We start from the raw sequence: 20,139 nt of genomic DNA, 5'->3' as shown, positions 1-20,139 counted from the left end.
AGCACCATGTAGAACATATGTGTCCACCTATTTTATTCTTCCCTTTCCATTTCTGTTTCTAGAATGCCTATTGTCCTCTAATAAATACAGAATATTTTTGTGCATGGATCATTTGTTTAATATCTCACACATAAAAAATTAATTGTATTATTTCAAACATAGTTTCTGTTCAATGTTCAGGAAAAACCTCAGTTAACTAGAATTCTCCAGTACTATGTTCTGGTTAATTGTATGTACAGATATCACTAAATGCAAAATTAAATAAGACTTATCAGCTTATTTCTTTGTAAGTGGTCCACTTTAGGCAATTATTTATTTAATTTTTCTTGTTTGCTTGGCTTGTAATTTAAAAACTGAACTCAAAGTTTTATAAAGTAATTATTTTATAAGCAAGAGGAATTTTAAACTCAGTACAAATTTCAGCAGAATACTATCTTCTCACTTCTTAACAAGTTCAACAAAACTAATGTATTCAAAGAACTAATCATTTTCAAAGCTAGTCACCTTAGGAAGAGAGTATATACGTATTATAATGATGTCATTGTTAATTTTTTTTTTCAAAATTGCCTTCAAAAACTGCAATACCATTTTGAATGACTAAATCTTCATTCATTGAGAAGAAAATAATTTAAATTAGATGCAGCCAAAAATCATTTGATTTTTGCTGCAGAGAATCATATTGGGCAGTACTACGTTGTATAACAAAGTATACCTATATAATAGTGTCATTTTTTTTTTTTGCTTCATAAACAACTCCTCTGAGCAATTCAGTTAGTCTTGGGCAGTCTGAATTTTCTTTTTCCACAGGAAATTAATACCAAACTATTCATTTTAATTTGATGCTCTATTCCTAATTTGAAGATACATTATTATCTTCCAACACCTGCAAACTTTTAGTAAACATAATACTTGTGCAGAATATTGTTCAAGGAGTTGTAAGAAGGAAATACAGAATTAAAAGTAAGATGTGCTTCCTGTTCTGGAGCTCACAGTCAAATGTAATTGAATGATTTTCTCAATTAATTATGAAGCTCAAATTTCTTGTAGTAATCATAAATTAAAAATCATTCCTGAGATGAATTACAAAAAAAAGTTTTTAATGTTAATAAAAGATAATAAAAATGTTAAATCTGAAGAATAAACCAATTTTATCATCTCTTAAAATAATCTAGCTTCTATTACCCTGAAGATTCATGTAATTAATTTATATTCAATTTGGATCAGAAGATTTTTTTCCTCCCATTTTTTTAATCTGTAGAACAAAATTTTTAAAGCAAGCTATATGATTTGTTAAAAACCAAAATTCAGGTTTCACCAAAAGGTTTGTTGACTTCATAATGGTTGGTATTCTTTTAGTCTATGTTTTTAGATTGGGCTACCTTTATGCACTAGGTACTCTGGCTTGCTATTATAACGAATATTGTTTTTTTTTAACTGTCTTGGGAATACAGCTTATTTCTCTAACAGCTTCTTTCATTGTGCTTCTTCTGTGCTAAGATTAAAGCTTATTCTCAATTATTTTAAAGACTAAGGTCAATTTCTAGTTTTGATCTTAAATGAGCAAATGAATATTGTGTCCTTTCTTAACTTTTTTGTGTTCTTTCAATCTTCATTTCTTTACATGTCATGTTTTAATTGGCTTTAGTATGATTTCATTCCTCCTATCATTCCTGTGGCGGAATCAATAAATCCTGCGTCATGGAGGCAGGGGTTACGCAAAACTGGCATTGTTCTTGTGCCCAGTAAGGGTGAAAAACTTCTGGTGAGGATTTTGTATGTACAAGAATTTGTTTTAGGTTATAATATAACAAACTTAATCCATATGCCAGGACTACATTTGCATGGTTTTAAATTTTTACTGTGTGGTCACTTCTGCTTTGTCTAGACTTGCATCTTGGTGTCTCTGTGTGATTAAAATGTGTGGAGTGCATTTTTGTAAGTCTAACTTCTAAAATTCTATTCCATTTTTCCAGCTATGGATGTCCTCATTATTGATGAAGTCATTAACATAGGAAAACAGCATTTTCTTATATATGATCATATTTTTTATGTCCTGTTTGCCTACAAATGATATTTTGATCTAAGTTCTAGTATGATGGATGTACTTCTCTCTCCGTCCCTCTTCCTCCCCACTTTTTATATACAAAAACAGTTTCCAACTTCTACAAAAGTTTCTCCAAAAGAAGAAGAGAGGAAAGATGAATCCCCAGCTTCGTGGCGGCTTGGTCTTAGGAAGACAGGCAGCTATGGTGCCCTTGCTGAAATTACAGCCTCTAAAGAAGCCCAGAAAGAGAAGGACACAACAGGGGTTATGCGCTCAGCATCCAGCCCCAGGCTTTCTTCTTCATTGGATAATAAAGAAAAGGTAAATTTTCACACTTGTACCTAATTGTTTTCCCCATAATTCTGTACCTAATAATAATAATTAGTAGTACCTCAATCCCTCTAGTACGTCAGTGTTACAAAGTACTTTGATATACATCATCTTATTTGATTCTCTCTTAATAATTGGCTAAAATTCTTATAGGATCATGAACCTAGAGCTGGAAAGGGTTTCAGAAGTTGCCTTTTCCAACCCCTTCATTGTCTTTTTTTTTTTTTTTAATAGTTTTTTATTGACACAACATATGCATGGGTAATTTTTCAACACTGACCCTTGCAAACACTTCTGTTAAAACTTTTCCCTTCCTTTCCTTCATCCCCTCCCCTAGATGACAGGCAGTCTCATACATGTTAAACATGTTAAATGCAGTCTTATCTTAAATACGATATATGTGTACATATTTATACAGTTCTCTTGTTGCACAAGAAAATTGGATTTAGAAAGGTAAAAATAATCTGGGAAAAAATACAAAAATGTAAGCAGTCCACACTTCTTCATCACTGATCAATTGAAACTTAATTGGTTCCCCTCATTGCCAAAGAGAACCACTTCCATCAGAATTGATCCTTATATAGTATTGTTGTTGAAGTGTATAATCATCTCTTGGTTCTGCTTATTTCACTTAGCATCAGTTCATGTAAATCTTTCCAAGCCTCTCTGTATTCATCCTGCTAGTCATTTCTTACAGAACAGTAATATTCCATAACATTCATATATCATAATTTACTTAGCCAATCTCCAATTAATGGGCATCCATTCAATTTCCAGTTTCTAGCCACTACGAAAAGGGCTGCCACAAACATTTTGGCACACACAGGTCCCTTTCCCTTCTTTAAGATCTCTTTGGGATATAAGCCCAGTAGTAACACTGCTGGATCAAAGGGTATGCACAGTTTGATAACTTTTTGAGAATAGTTCACAACTATGGATCCGTTCACAACTCCACCAAAAATGCATCAGTGTCCCAGTTTTCCCACTTTCCCTCCAACATTCACTATTATCTTTTCCTGTCATCTTAGCCAATCTTATAGGTATATAGTGGTATCTCTGAGATGTCTTATTTTGCATTTCTCTGATCATTATTGATTTGGAACACCTTTTCATATGAATAGAAATAGTTTCAATTTCATCATCTGAAAATTGTCTGTCCATATCCTTTGACCATTTATCAATTGGAGAATGACTTGATTTCTTACAAATTAGTCAATTTTCTATATATTTTGAAAATGAGGCCTTTATCAGAACCTTTAATTGTAAAAATGTTTTCCCAGTTTATTGCTTCCCTTTAATCTTGTCTGCATTAGTTTTGTTTTTACAAAAGCTTTTTAACTTGATATAATCAAAATTTTCTATTTTGTGATCAATAATGATCTCTAGTTTTGCTTTGATCACAAATTCCTTCCTCCTTCCCAAGTCTGAGAGGTATTCTATGTTCTTCTAATTTATTTATAATGTCATTCTTAATGACTAAATCATGAACCTATTTTGATCATAATCTTGGTATATGGTGTTAATGTGGGTCAATGCCTAGTTTCTGCCATACCAATTTCCAATTTTCCCAGCAGTTTTTGTCAGTGAATTCTTATCCCAAAAACTAGGGTCTTTGGGTTTGTCAAACACTAGATTGCTATAGTTATTGACTGCTTTGTCCTGTGAATCTAACCTATTCCACTGATCAACTAGTCTATTTCTTGGCCTGTACCGAATGGTTTTGGTGACTACTGCTTTATAATATAGTTTTAGATCAGATACAGCTAGACCACCTCATTTGATTTTTTTTTTCATTAATTCCCTTGAAATTCTTGACCTTTTCTTCTTCCAGATGAATTTTGTGGTTATTTTTTTCTAAGTCATTGGTTCCTTGGAAGTCTGATTGGTATAGCACTAAATAAATAGATTAGTGTAGGTAGTATTGTCATCTTTATTATATTTGCTTGGCCTATCCAAGGGCACTTAAACATTTTTCCATTTGTTTAGATCCGACTTTATTTTTGTGGAAAGTGTTTTGTAGTTTTGCTCATGTAGTTCCTGACTTTCCTTTGGCAGATAGATTCTCAAATATTTTATACTATTGACAGTTATTTTAAATGGAATTTCTCTTCCTATCTTTTGCTGTTGGATTTTGTTAGTGATATATAAAAATGCTGATGATTTATGTGGATTTATTTTGTATCCTGCAACTTTGCTAAAGTTGTGGATTATTTCTAATAGTTTTTTAGTAGAATCTCTGGTGAGATGCATTTTCACAGATGAGAAAATTGATGTCCAGGGGAGTTAAGTAACTTGAGCCTCAGATTCTATGATTTCAGAGCCAGACTATAGCCTACCTTATATTATATGTATATTCATTATTTTCTTTTTAAATCACTTCTGAATTTTGATATTTTGCAAATTATGATCAGTGATTGACAGTCGCATAGAAGAATGAGCACTGGTGGTCTTAAAAAGGATAAACTTTTATATCACAGAGACACTTGGGATCTTTAAATGAGTTGTATGCCCAGTTCAATTTCCTCCTATAGTTAGAGTCTATATATGATGCCTGGCCAAGATACATGTTCTGAGGGAATAATTCGGCGGCTGCCCTTCCAACTTGTAGCTTATAAGCTAATTTAGTTTTGTTTGTTTGTCAAGAGTTTATTATTTAAAGAAATCACAACACTATATTGACCAAAAACTATAAAGATTACATTGTAGAACAATTTGCCCTTCAGACAGACAGAAAGGCTCAGTATTTAATTATTTTAATAATACAGCTTTCTGAGCTAATTTAAAATCAGTTATATAGTGATTTAGTAGTAGCAAAAATTGAGAATAAACTTATGTTTTTACCTAAATATTGTGAACTTTGTTGAACCAGATGAAATAGAATTTTTGAGCTATCAGTAGCTTTGAAATTAATAAATATAATTTTCCAACTATAAAATTACATTACTTTGAGTAACTTACCAGTTTTAGGGAATTTCACCGAATGATAAAAGAATTTTCATTTTCTCATTTCTAAACTTTAGCAGATCTTTTAATAAAAGTAAAAGGATTGAACAATAAGGAATAATAGCATTATAGACATTTAAGATGGAAGAAATCTTAGGAATTATCTAGTTCTAATTACTCATTTTACATTTGAGGAAACCAAGGGCCTAACATTATCATTTACCCAATATCATACCATGGTAAAGCTAAGATTATAACATGTTTCCTAATAATATTCTTTTAAATTTCAGTAGCTGAGTGCTTTTGCCTTTTTGAATAAATATTGATTGTATTTTTCAAAATATTTCATATTTTGCAGGAGAAAGATAATAAAGGAACTAGACTTGCATATGTTACACCTACAATACCTAGGCGTCAAGCCAGTACATCTGACATCGAAGAGAAAGAAAACAGGTGACTTCCCCATAAAAATTTAAATAATTTGCTTTAATTTTATAAAAATAAAAGCTTTTTAAAAAAATCTCTGTGTAGTTAAGTAAATGTGCCATTTTATTTAAAATGTCCATTTAAATGGCCAAGTCCTTTTCCTTGTCTTTCTAAAATGTGTTAAAAGAATGAAAAAGCAGTATTTGTTATTTATAAAACAATGATCAGAAGTCATGTGTGACTAAGCGTCTATAAATCAAGTTAGTAGATTTCTCCTACCTTACTTAAACACTGGCTATATCACTTGCTATAACAGAGCAAGCTTTGGCTATATCTCAATTGAACAGATCTAACAAGTGAAAAGAAATATAGATGTTTATTCAAAACTGGGTCAGAAGGCACATTTACCCGTTTTAATTAATTGAGCTCAGAATGATCTGTGTTTCCTTTTTTCCCCCAAATAGAAAAGCTATAATTCTGTTGATAGTAGCTGCAGACCTGTACATTAACCCCTTTTGGCAAATGCTTCATAGCTAACTATCTGGAATTTTTTTTAATGTACACATCACGTGCTTTTAAGTTTAATTTGCATTATTCACGTTTTTTTCTGTTACTTTCTAAAGTCTAGACAATGAACAAAACAATAACTCAAACCCTGATTTGCAGCATTGGCCACTTCCCAAAATTTAAATACCTATGCTGAAAATAAAGAACTGTTCTTCGTAAGCCAATACAAACCAGTTTCAGGATACTCCTGAACTTTGTCTTCTAGTTTTCCTATTAATATCATCACTATATATATTCAGAATTTATATGATGGAATATTAGAAAAGATACGCTCTGGAGCTGATGGAGACATCAGTCTGAGGATTTTTTTTCCATTGTTATCTTGTGAATAATTCAGTCCTTCACATGTGTTACAATATAACAAACAATCCAAATGCCAGAGCTACATTTGCATGGTTTACATACTTCCATTAAGGACATGAGTTAGGATAGTAAATATATTTTCCTGAAAATCAAGTTTCTTGAGGCTAATGATCTTGCCTTCTTTGTATGACCTTTCTCTGTCTTCCTCCTATCATCTTCCAAGAGCACAGTGTGTTGCCTGTGGTGTCTATTTCCTCAGCACATGCTAGATGTGTGAAGGATAGACAGATCCATGGAATACGTACAATATCCTAAATAAGTATACCCTTTCATAGAGTATAGGTTCTTCTATCTTCTAATTCCCTCATACATCAATACACTTCATTGTGCACACTCTCAATTGCATAACATTATTGCTTTTATAGTCTGACATTTATTCAGAAAAAAATTAAAATTTTCAGTTAATAAAAACGCAATCTTAACCAGTATACTGTCAACTAGAAGTTTCTACTAATTGGAATTCTTCACATTTTATAATGTGAAGTGTTCATGGAAATGTTCATTATTAAAAATTGAGAAGCTATGGCATTTGAAATATCTTTTGCATAATCAGTATGTGTGTTGGATGATAAAGCTTTATTTACAGTCTACCAAAATAGAATTTATAGTACCTCCGAATGTAGTATGCACTGTATGAATCCGAGGTACTTTTCTTTCTTGTTCACTTCCTCACAACAGCTTTCTTTCATTAATACTTATTTTTATGTCCATGTTTCAATTTTGATATCTTCATATTACTTTGAATTTTTTTTTTAGTGATAAGTATAAAAATTTTTCATTGATCAGATGATAAATTTTTACACTGTTTAATGCAGAGTTTCTTAACCTTTTTTTTTTTTGTTCTAATATGATCTTTTCCACAGAGATTCTTCAAGCTTACGAACAAGTGGTTCATATACAAGAAGAAAATGGGAAGATGATATCAAAAAGAATAGCTCAATTAATGAAGGATTATCATCACTTGGCCCATCTTATCATAAAAGGTATTATTACTAAAAACTTTATTGTGTGTATTTAGATGTCTTGGGAGTTAATTTACATTTTATTGAACAAGAGGCATTTATTTGGAGTTTTTAGAATTAAGTACTCCTCAAAAGAATCTCTCTCATTGTTTATGGCAAACTTAGCTTTTCTATTTTTAGCCTTCAAGCTACTATTGATAAATATTTGTCCACAGCAATGACTTCCTCATTTACATTGCATTAATTTGCTGTACAATAAAAAATGTATTCAGTTATAAATGGGTAGAACTGGAGCTGAATGATAACCAGATAATTGATTATGTGGTAGGTAGTCCAGAATTCTGCATAGTAGACCATTGAGGTCTAATTGCCTCTGCCACTAACTTGAAGTCAGTTAGAATGCTAAAAATAGGATGTCAACTGCTCTAATAGTATTCATACTGGCTTAAGGAAAAAAATATTAAGCAATATTTGGGGAAATATTTGAATTCTCTGCCTATTTACAGTCATGGAGCAGAATTGCTTCATTCTCATTTCTTACTTTCTCCTTCAAAAAGGAAACAAGGAAAATTTTTGTGTAAAAATATTTTGTGTTTTTATTTTTTCATGCAGATCCTATTTTAAATAAAATGCAAAATTATACAATGCTTCAGTTTTTAATCTCAATTCATAATGATTTATAATCAATTTATGAGTGAAATTTTGAGCTTTAGATTTCCTTGATCTGTTTTTCGGACTATGCCAGGACTATGGGCTAAAGTATTTATACTTGGGAAGTAGAATAAGTAGATTGATTCCTCTGAAGGATACTAGATCTATTTGAAAGCCCCAAAGGGTTTAAGATTCAGTCTAGGGTTTTCAAAATGGCTTTCTTCAGATCTTAACAATGACTTATTATGATTACTAATATGATTGGTATTAGCCTATCCTAGAGTGATACCATGGACTAAAGTATAGATCTGGGACATTTCAAAAAGTATGCCAGATGAACAAACTATTTTAATTAAGGTACTTATTCATAAAAGATTATATTCTCAACTTAGAGAGGTGGCAAGTAGTGGGTACAACTCGGATGGTATGTGGAGTATTTAGTGTTTCTGATGATTCCAAGCCTTACCAACTTGGTTAACATGTAGATAGTAACTTTAGTGTCCATATTCAAACACATTCTATATAGATATGACTCTTTCCTTCAGTTGTTCCTTTGGTAGAAGACAAGATGATTTGGTTAATTCTAGTGTTCCATGCACCACATCAACACCAACAATTACCTCTGCCACCGGGCTCCAGAAAAGCCTGCTTTCGAGTGCAAGCACTACCACAAAAGTTGCGACCACCTCCTCTCCAGCAGGGACACAGAGCAGGTCAGTTCACACTTGTGTTTTGTGTTCAGTTCTACTGTGTGCTTTTGTATGTGCATGCATTTTTGTTTAGTAGGTACTGGGATTCTGGATTTTTTTCATTTACTCTGTTAAACTTATTTGGCTACTTCACAGACAGAAAAAATATTGTGCAAAAAGTTAGCCTTAAAGTAACAATTATGCATGTCTCTGTGAAGGAAAATAAAACATTAAATTTAGTCATTATTAACTACTTGCTAATTAAATTCTTAAATGTGAATTTACCTTGGATTATTTCTAGTGAGCTTTATTGTTTATAGCTGAGAGATTTCTCACTTTGTGTTTTTAAAAAATCCATCCCTGGAGTTACATGTTATCAGCTGTTTAGCAAGTGCTTTCGGTGTTTAGCTGTTTCCTTTTCTCTTTTTTTGTGTTGCTGCTTATAATGTTATAGTACCTCACATCGTTTGTGGGCTGAGGATAGTGCTGAAAAAGACAAGGACAGTGTTCCCACAGCAGTGACCATTCCTGTTGCACCAACTGTTGTAAATGCTGCCACTTCTACCACAGCCTTGACTACAACTACTGCTGGTACTGTGTCCTCAACAGCAGAGGTCAGGGAGAGACGCAGGTGTGTAAAAGGACCCAATGCTGGGAGAGCATACCCAGGGATAGATGGTTTTGGGGCAAGGGTGGGTGAGGTTGCTTGTTTTGTTTTGTTTTGAAATTTTGTCTAGTTGACTATTTTTCTGTTAGGATAAATGAAGTGATGCAAGTTATTTCCTTAGAAATTGTATAGTTACAACTATCAACCCATTAAGGTCTAATTGGCTCTTAAAATTTAGAGGCAAAGAAATAGCAATGTTTACTAGGAAAATAACTGAAAAAAGAAGTCCTACCTGGATTCCCATTTTGGCTCTAGTCCTTTTAAACTGGTCCATAAGACAAGTCAGACACATTATAAAGAAGTCTCTTGCAGTGATATATCTGTATATGTTTATATGTATATATGATATTCTAGACTAATGTCTCTAAGATTCCCTACACTGATATTTATGGTCCATTCATTTTTGACTTAACCTCTCTGAGTCTTAAGGTTCCTTCTGCCTTAACTCTGCTTTATTTAACCTGTAAACAGCAGCTGATATAGCTAAAATGATTTTAGTCTGGTATCGTTATTACTCTTATTTTTAACAACTGTTTCTCTTAGATGTTTTCAAGCTGTTTTTATTTGTGAACAAAAATTTTTTTATATATAAATAGTTTAGCTGTATAATTCTTTAAATCAGTTTTTTTTTTCCCCTTTGAATTCCAAAATTTTAACATTATATAGAAATTATAAAAGAAACCAAAGCAGTATAACAACTTAAGGATTCTGGAAATGTAAAAACTATTAACAACAATAATATGTCCAAAAAATCTTTGCTATCTTTGATAATTCTCAACTTCTTAATATTTAATTCCATGTGTTGCTGTAACCATAAATTAATTCATTTCATGATAGCCATTATTCAGAACTTTAAAAACACATACACATTCTCTCTCTCTCTCTCTCTCTCTCTCTCTCTCTCTCTCTCTCTCTCTCTCTCTCTCTCTTTCAGCGTAGCCTTTAAGAAGTCAGGCAAGATTACCTTTATAACAAATGTACTGAGTGTGAGAAAACAGGAGGACTATTAGTAAATATTTGACATTTCAGTTTATGCTACTGTCCCAAAAGTTAGTTTCTTATTTGTTCTTCATCATTTTCCCCCGTTAGTAAGAAAAAAGGATTTTTATAAGAAAATTTCATTTTAAAATCACCTTGGATAAAACAAAGCTATATCTGTATATGCCACTATTTAATTTTACATGAACATACATACCTGCATTTATTTCCCTTCCTCTCATTATTAAATGCATTTGACAGCATCATTCCCTTGCCTTACTCCCTCTTCTTTCATCAACTCCTATCAAGCTGCAAATAGTATGATATAATTTTGGGTTCTGTTCTTGGTTGGAACCAAGGAAGGTCTTTGTTCCAGTCATAACCCTGACATCTACTAGATATGTGACAAGCCTTGTCAGTATGTCTCTATATATCTCAGGCAGCTCCCAAGCACTTAAAAGTTATATATTTATTTCCTTCTCCAACATTCATTTTACCAATGAGGAAAATGAGGCAAACAGGATTGACTTGCCCAAAGACACATATCTAGTTACGTATCTGAGAGGAAGATTTGAACTCATCAAGATGAATTTTCCTAACCCAGTGCCCTTTCCACTCGGCCATCTAGCTTCCCAAATTATGAGTAGCACAATGGTAACTCAACTGTCTCCATCTTGTCTTGGAGATTTTTAATTCTGTAAAATTGTCCTATGTACCATTTTATGAAATTATAATAGAACTTCTGTTATAAAAACCAAATTGCCTTCATGAACCCTTATTTTGCATACCACAGAGGTTAATGTTATATTACTCAGCTTTTGAACAACGTATGAACTTATATGTTCTTAATTTTTTAATAAATAAAAACTTCATCATTAAAAAAAAAAGTTATAACATGGATGGAATATGCTTTGGTGAAAGGAATTCTTCTCAGCCTGAAGAAAGCAACACTGTCTCCTATGTTGATGTATATATTTTGATATATACTTATAGAGTTGGAACAGATTTTAGAAGTCATTAATTACTTAATTTACAGATGAGGACATGAGAAAATTAAGACTCAGGGAGGTCAAGTAACTTGTCCAAGACCACAGAGCTAATTAATGCTAGAGCCTGAATGGAGAACCTTGCCTGCCTACTTTTGTGCTCTTTAAAGGAGCAAATTCTAGGAAACATAATCAAAACTTTATTTTCTACTGTTTTTAAATTAAAGGCAGATGATTTGCTATTTATCTTTTTAAATTCATGCACCAAGAAATCTGACTAAACTTTTAGCTCATATGTAAGTTTTTAAAAATGAGTTTTTGTTGTTTGAAATTAGACTTGCAAAATCCTGGGTCTTAACCCTAAGCCTAATTTTAAACATGTCAATCATAAATACTATAATTTAAAACCTTTTTTTCTTTTAAAATCAAGATTTTCTTTTCCCAGAAACAGTTAAAACTGTTTTTGAAAGTCTCCTTTAATGGTATTTGCTTAAGTTGTTTGAATGTCATCAAATTTTTAAGCATTACCAAATAATACAAAACAAAATTTTAAAGTGTCAAGAATTTTTCCATTTTCATTATAGAAATTTTGTGGCTTTGTTTTAAATATGTCTGCAGTAATTTTAGTGCTTGCATTTTGTTCCATGTGAAATAATTGTTTGCTATTTTTAGTAACTGTTTTGTTATCTTTTGCTTGTCTTTTAATTAAAATCATAGTATTATTCACCCACTGCCTCACCCCAACCCCTCAAAAAAACTTTCATTGAGCAGTAATTTTTTTTACACAGATTTTTTTTTAAAGGATCTAACTTAATGTCAAAACAAAGAAAGCAAAAAAGCTTTTTTACTGCCACTTTGATATGATTAGCTTTTGCATTATGTGTTGTTTAAGATCACCAGCTTTGTGTGGGATTAAGAATCTTACATTGGGCATAGTTCCCTTTCCTTTATTCCACAGTAGTTCAAGATTTATGATGGAAAAAGATTGAAGTAGGTAGGTACAAAGACAGTAGATTCTTTTTGTTTGTTTGTTGGCTGAGGCAATTGGGGTTAAGTGACTTGCACGGCATCACATAGCTAGGAAATGTTAAGTGTCTGAAACCAGACTTGAACTCAGGTCCTCCTGAATTCAGGGCTGGTGCTCTGTCTACTGCGCCACCTAGCTGCCCCTCCAATTGAAAATTTCAATAACATCAATGCCTAAAATTTTTTTTACATTAAGAATCTGAATGTTGAAAATTTTGAAATTAATTCCTTTGCTAAATACAAAATCTTCTTTAAAAAGAAAAATCTTAATATTACAGTCATGGAATTGTACATATAATTGCATTCTCTTTGTTACTTTTTTGTATATTTGTGTACACACACCAGTAATAGTGTGACAGTAGGTTACTAAAAGGCAATAATTTTCTAGTTTAGTTAGTTGTCCTGGTTCTTTTTGTTGAACCCAAATTGTGATGAAAGTGCCTGTGTAGTCCCATTCTCATTATAGGTTTTTTGTTTTGTTTTATTTTGTTTTTATTCTTCTTGCCTTCATTTAGGGCCAGATAGGAAGTGTCTAAGATAGTCATTTTTATTCTGAGAGTTTGAAACTTTTTTGTCAGATTAGCTGAAGACTTTAGGGGTTGTCTCCTGTCCAAGTGATTCTCAATTGTACAAGAATCTTAAAATAACCAATGGAATAGCCTGAGGATGGTGAAGGGAGGCACTGTGGAGGTCTAGGAAGTTATATCATTTTCAATTATTTTTGCTTCAGCACTTTGCTTTTTCAATTGCATTATTTGTCCAAAAAGAACCAGATTTAATTCTGGTAAGAAATGTGGACTTGAATTTAGACTGACAATCACAATTTTTGAAGGAGATAAGATTTTATGACTGTTTTATTTATTAGAAATTATATATTAAGGAAAAAGTTGACACAAGTCATGACTTATAAATTATAGTCAGAATTGAGTGGTTTCATGTTAGGGAAATTTTTAAAATCTAAAGCAATGATCATTTCTAATGAAAACTTTGAATCTCCACCACTTTTTAAGTAAACCTCTCATTTAAGCCATTTTTTTGTTTAAAGTATAGACTTACTAAATGAGTGACAGGGAAATAGTTTATAGCATATAATTTTAAGGAAATAATATGTTCTTGAATGTCTTTAGAATTTCTTCTCCTAAATACAGCAAGCACAAATTTAATCTAATGTTTAGTTTTATAAAGTCTGGAGTTTGAAACATCCACAGAAATCAATTATCTTTTATAAGCATTTTTCAATTACATTTTAATCTGGTTTAGGCAGCACTAAGATAGTGTGTTTGACACTTGTAGTTTGGTGCTTATTTAATCAAAAGTTGCTATATATATATATTCAAGATATTGGTCTTCAAAGCACTACAAGATGCTTAAGTCATGGTGACTGAGTGAAAGTGGATTTGCTCTCCAACTACAGTGGCAGAAAACTATTATCTTAATAATTAAATAATTATTAAATTATTTAATAATAAATAATTGAAGAACAATTTTTCCCCATTGTTACCTTCATTTATAAATGCATCCCTTTCCCTTAACCCCTCTAATGAATGATCCCTTATAAAGTAGAATTAAGAAAATGGTTTGGAAGCACTTCAGTGAACACATCACCCAACTCTTAACAAATATATTCAGTGTTCCACATCTGTTATCCCTCATCTCTTCGTTCCACATCTGTTATCCCTCATCTCTTCAAAAAAGAAGGGATGTTGCCTTTTTCATTTTTCTAGGTCCATATGAACTTCGTTGTTGTGATTACATACAGTAAAAGCGTTCTTAGCACCAAGACTGAAAGACATTTTTTCAGCATAACCAAAGTGGCTTTCCATTTACTGAGTTTTCTCACTGACGTAAGATTTTAATGTATGGAATATGTTTCTCTTCACCAGAACCAAATCTTCCTCAGAATTTGAGGGGAAAGGAAGCAAGGAACACCTAAGAGATTATAATTGGTTAGAAATTTGGTTCTAATTTGGAAATGAGCTCCAGTGTTCAGAATGGTATTTGAAACAGGAAAAGTAACGAAATTTAGCTTTCACATTTAAAAAGTAACTCATTTCAAAAATTAATCTTGTTATAGAGACATCATATTTTGGCATTTCAGAATACATACCATTAATTTCTAAAGAATTTTCTCAGCAACATTTTTTTCAATAACTTGTAAAGATAGTTTTCAACATTCATTTTTGTAAGATTTTGAGTTCCAAGTTTTTTTCCTCCCTTTCATATAGGTTAAAATGTATAATCATTTTAAACATATTTCCATGTTTGCTATGTTTAAAAAAAAAAACACAAGAAAGAAAAAGCAAACAAATGGGGGGTGGGGAGGTGAAATTATATGCTTTGATCTGCATTCAGTCTTCATGGTTCTCTCTGGATGTGGATGGCATTTTTCATTCCAAGTTTATTGGAATAGTCTTGGATCACTGTATTGCTGAGAAAAGCTAAATCTGTCATAGTTGATCATCACACAGTGTTGCTGTTAATGTGTACAATGTTCTCCTGGTTCTGCTCACTTCACTCAGCATCAGTTCATGTAAGTCTTTCTAGACTTTTCTGAAATTAGCCTACTCATCATTTATTATAGAACAATAATATTCCATTACATTGATATAGCATAACTTTTATTCAGTCATTCCCCAATGTTGGGCATACACTAAGAGGTGCTACAAGCATTTTCCCTCTTTTTATAGTCTCTTTGGGATACAGACCCAATAGTGGCACTTCTGTGCAATGTTTTTTTAATGAAAAAGTAAATCTTTCATTTCCATTCAATAATTTCTTGTTTTCTTTTAACATGTCATATATCTGACTAATGATTTTTATTTTCCACTATAGATCATACCTCACTCCAGTTAGGGATGAAGAGTCTGAATCCCAAAGAAAAGCAAGATCAAGACAAGCAAGACAGTCTAGAAGATCAACCCAGGTGTGTTTAATATACTAAATATACAAATACATTGAACTTTACCCAGAGGTAGGGGGTAGGAGACACACATGCAAATACACAAAATTATCAGAGCAGCTATAATTTCATTGAAGAAGAGAAGTCTGGAAATTGAAGCACTGCTAATTTGAATTCCTGGTGACTTGCCAGGTCATGGGAACCTCATTCCAAGGCATTCTCACTCTATCCACTATACCATCATACCTCTTACATTGAACTTAAAAGCATAAAGCAAAAGATCAGTAATTTTTATTTTGAACTCTTTCATTGACTTTGATTTTATTGATGTAAGTACATAAACACAATGACTAGACTTCTTGACCTCATATCATGAAGGCCAGGGTTTAATTTCTACTATAAGTAACTATGGTCAAATCACTTTAAAAATTTTTTTTTAGTTTTTCAGCTTATTTTATTGGGTCATATCTACCCAATTTTGACTTAACAGGGTTAATGTAAAGCTCAAATGAATTTTAAAATTGAACTTTAAAGACCTAAAATAGCTATAATAAAGTGTCATTAAACATTTCTTGGCCAGCTAAAAGCCATTATATAGTACTAAGTACTGGGGGGGATACAGATATTGAAAAAGGCAATACAGAAAGAAGCTTTAAAAGCCCCTGCTTTTTTATGTATGGGGAGTTAGGAAGAAGCAAATAAAGTGCGTCACATGGGGCTTGATAGAAATAACTCAGAGTAGAGCAGCCGAGTGAGAAGTAAGGCAATGTTAAGTTTTGAATCATCATTATAGTTCTTATTTATCCTTAGAAGTATTACATATAAAAAATTGTTAGCAATGAAAAAAATTAAGGTTTAAAATGTGCTCGCATTAATTTGTTGATATTGCCCTGTTAAAATGCTCTTTTTTTTCAGACATTTTTCCTATTATTGAGATTAAATCATGATTCATAAACTATTTCCCATGTGATAAAGAGACAGGTCTTGTTTTCTCTATCAGATGTCATGAATCTGTGGTGCAAGTATTATATATGAGCTACTAGAGTGTTAGTTCCTTAAGAGTAGGAACTGTGTCCTTTGGGAAGAGTATCTGATATGTAGGTGCTTCACAAATACTGGTTGGTCATTACATCTCTGCAGGTCCCTTCCTTCTACTTTGGGAAGCCAGTGCTCATCACCTGCTGGCATACCCTTTTATTCCCAGGGTTGTGGACAGACACTGTGAGCAATTTCTCTGGAATGCTAAAAGGAAAAAGGGTCAGGAGCTTGGCATGCGACTTTATGAGGTTTGCCTGCACCCCTATATTTTGGAAGCTATGTAGACATAGATACTCAGGAGCACTTAACTGGAGTTTAAAACTGCCCCATTAATCAATAATAAGTATGGCATACTTAGGGCCTTGTATAATTTTGCCACCTAGAAAATTTTTATGGTGTATGTATACTTTTTTATTGAAGAATGTACACTTTAAAAAATTCATCTAGACCTCCAGGCCTGCTTCAAATAAAGCTATCAATAATGAATTAATAGAATTTTTCTAACAATGACCCACTTTCAAAGAGTTGAGTTATCCATATGAAATTGTGAAAGAGGAAAAATCAAAGGGATTGTTTTCATTACCATTAATTTGAAAGATAATTCACTTTGAAAATATTTCTCTTTCAGAAGATCTCATTGCCCTTTTCTTTGTAGAGAACATCTTAGTGCTAGGCTGAAGAGAAGAAAGGAGGAATTTGTGTTTCCTTATTTCCCTATCACAGCTAAGGTTTTATTTTTGTTGTCGTTGTTAACATTTTAAAAAGATCTTTGTTCGCTGTTCTGTTCAATATTTGGTTGGTTCATTGAAAGGCATGACTGAAATATAAACTTTCTCAATTTCAAAACCTGTTCTAAATGAACTTAACTTTTTTTTTTTTTTAACTCAGACCACTGTCTCATCAGTTACTTTATTCTGAGGATTACTTTGTTTGAATATGTGTGTCAATAAAATGGACTATATATATTTCAACTTAATTTACCGTTGTTGCCCATAGGGAGTGACATTGACTGATCTTCAAGAAGCTGAGAAAACTATAGTAAGAAGTCGATCTACACGATCCAGAGAACAAGAAAGTGAAGAAAAAGAGAAAGAAGAAAAAGAAAAACAAGACAAAGAAAAGCAAGACGACAAAAAGGAGTCAGACACTTCTAGAGAAGATGAATATAAACAGAAATACTCCAGGACATATGATGAGGTAATGAATAATTTCTCTTGAAATAAAGGTTTTCATTTTTCTAACACTTGTAAAACAATGTTTAGCTTTTCTTTAAAGTGAAATATAATAATTGCTTATATATTTTTTAAATTTTCTATTCAATAGCCCTATCAGCGTTATAGACCAGTGTCAACATCAAGCTCAACTTCTTCATCATCCTCTTCACTTTCCACCATCAGCAGTTCTCTCTATACTCCAAGTCAATTAAACAGGCCAAATAGTCTTATAGGTATAACATCTGCTTATTCCAGAGGTTTAACAAAAGATAATGAAAGAGGTAAGAACACATTGCCTTATTAGGATTTTTTTTCCTCCTGTAGCTCATTATTCTTTAGGAAAATACTATAAAGTAGATTCAATTTATCCTTTCCAATAAGTAGTACAATCTGGTCAAAAAATACCATCTTTTCTTACAGACCTTTGAATGTAAAGAGGGACCAACTATTTACAAACTTAAGAGGGATCACAAAGATCATCTTTTCTAACTTATATCTGAATTATGAATTTTTTTTAAAGGTATTCACCCAGCCTTGGCTTTTAGCCTTCTGGTGAAAAGACATTTGATACCAAGGTCTGCTTTCATGTGGATTTTTTGTTGTTCTTTTCAGATTTTGAGCTGTAAATTCTCCTTCTCTTTAGCTGCTGCCCACTAACTGAGAAAGCAAATAATATGATATCAATTATGCATGTGAAGTCATGCAAAATATTTCCATATTAGCCATATCACACAAAAGAAAGTAAGAAAGAAAAACAGTGGTGGGGAAAAAATCATACTAAAGTTTATACTCATTCATCCATTCTCTTTCTAGAGGTGGATAACATTTTTCATTATGAGTTCTTTGAAATTATGTTATTTTATTAATCAAGATTACTAAATATTTCACAGTTGATTAATATTGCTGTTATTGTATACATTAATTTCTTGATTCTGCTCATTTCACTTTGTATCAGTTTATATAAATCTTCCCAGATTGTTAAAAAATCATTTATTATAGCACAGTAATATTCTCTTAAATTCATATTCCATTACTTGTTCAACCATTCAATCAATGGGCATACCCTCAATTTCCAGTTTTTACCAGCACAAAAAGACCTGCTTCGTTTTGGAACTATTCCCAAAGGGATAAAGAAAGGAGGAAAAAGAGAGGAAAAGGGACAACAATCCTCATATCCAAAAATGTTTTTTAACAACTATTTGTAGTAGCAAGGAATTGAAATTGAATGGATGCCCATCAATTTGGGAATGATTGAATAAATTATGGTGTATGAATGTAATGGAATATTATTCTATAAGAAATAATGAGCAGGCTGATTTCAGAAAACCCTAGGATAGACTTAGATAAACTGATGGTGAGTGAAAAACCAGGAGAGCATTATGCACAGTACAGCAAAATTATGTGATGATCGACTACGGTAGACTTAAAATGCCATCCTCTTCTAAAGAGAGAGCTATGGAGACTGAATACAGAGAATACAACTTTCATCTTTTTTTGTTTATTTGCTTTTTCTCCTGGCTTTTTTCCCTTTTGTTTTGTATTGTTTTTTCTTTCACAGCAAGACATATAGAAATATGTTGAAAATGATTACACCTATAAACTATCAGATTTTTTGCTGTCTTGATTGGGGAGAGAAAAGGTGAAGAAGGGAGAAAAAAAATTTGGAGCTTTAATCTTACAAAAATCAATGTTGAAAATTATCTACATGTAATTGAAAAATAGAATACTATTAAGGGGAAAATAAGATCTGCTCTAAACTTTTTTGTTTTGTGTGGATTGTTTTTCCTTTTACCTCTTTGAAGTATGAATCTAGTAGCTGGTCATATATATTTTTCCATATCTCTCCCAGCATTTGTCATTTTCTTTTTCAGTCATTTTAAACAATGCGATAGGTATGATGGTGGTTCCTTGGAGTATTTTTAATTTGTGTTTTTATAATTATTAGTAATTTAGAGTAAATTAGTAATTCATATCCTTCTTGTGATAGCTTTGTTTTCTTTCTTTGAAAATTACCCAAGACTTTATCAATTGAGGAATATCTCTAATTCTTATAAAAACTGACTCAGTTCCCTATATATTAGACAAGTGAGATCCTAGGATCTTTCTGCACAGAAATTCTTTTCTAATTTCCTGCTCTTGTAATTTTGGTTGCATTGGTTCTTGTCTGCTTATACAAAATTTTTATTTTATGAATGTATCAAAAAAAAATATTTCATGAATTATCAAAAAAAGTATCCATTTTATTTCCCATGAACCATTATCTTTTGTTTGGTTATAAACCCTTCCCCAAATCTGATAAAAAGAAATTTTTTTTTCCATTTTGCATATATCATACTTTGTCTAAGTCACAAACCCA

General features: G+C 32.0%; 1 protein-coding gene across 6 annotated transcripts in view; it reads left to right on the top strand.

Moving 5' to 3' along the window:
• PPP1R12A (protein phosphatase 1 regulatory subunit 12A) overlaps positions 1–20,139 on the top strand; it is a 162,692-nt gene that overhangs the window by 109,797 nt on the left and 32,756 nt on the right. For 4 of the 6 annotated variants that reach the window (XM_052000372.1, XM_052000376.1, XM_052000374.1 and 1 more), the window contains exons 10-17: positions 2,153–2,365; positions 5,676–5,770; positions 7,537–7,656; positions 8,832–8,999; positions 9,430–9,606; positions 15,465–15,555; positions 17,566–17,766; positions 17,893–18,064. In XM_052000372.1, coding sequence (XP_051856332.1) covers positions 2,153–2,365; positions 5,676–5,770; positions 7,537–7,656; positions 8,832–8,999; positions 9,430–9,606; positions 15,465–15,555; positions 17,566–17,766; positions 17,893–18,064 — 1,237 coding nt within the window. The remainder of the gene's footprint in view (positions 1–2,152; positions 2,366–5,675; positions 5,771–7,536; positions 7,657–8,831; positions 9,000–9,429; positions 9,607–15,464; positions 15,556–17,565; positions 17,767–17,892; positions 18,065–20,139) is intronic. The other 2 variants (XM_052000373.1, XM_052000377.1) reach the window with 2 other exon arrangements.

This window comes from Antechinus flavipes, chromosome 5, assembly GCF_016432865.1.
Source record: "Antechinus flavipes isolate AdamAnt ecotype Samford, QLD, Australia chromosome 5, AdamAnt_v2, whole genome shotgun sequence".
Taxonomy (NCBI): Eukaryota; Metazoa; Chordata; class Mammalia; order Dasyuromorphia; family Dasyuridae; genus Antechinus; species Antechinus flavipes.
This window is presented reverse-complemented; position numbering and strand designations above follow the sequence as displayed.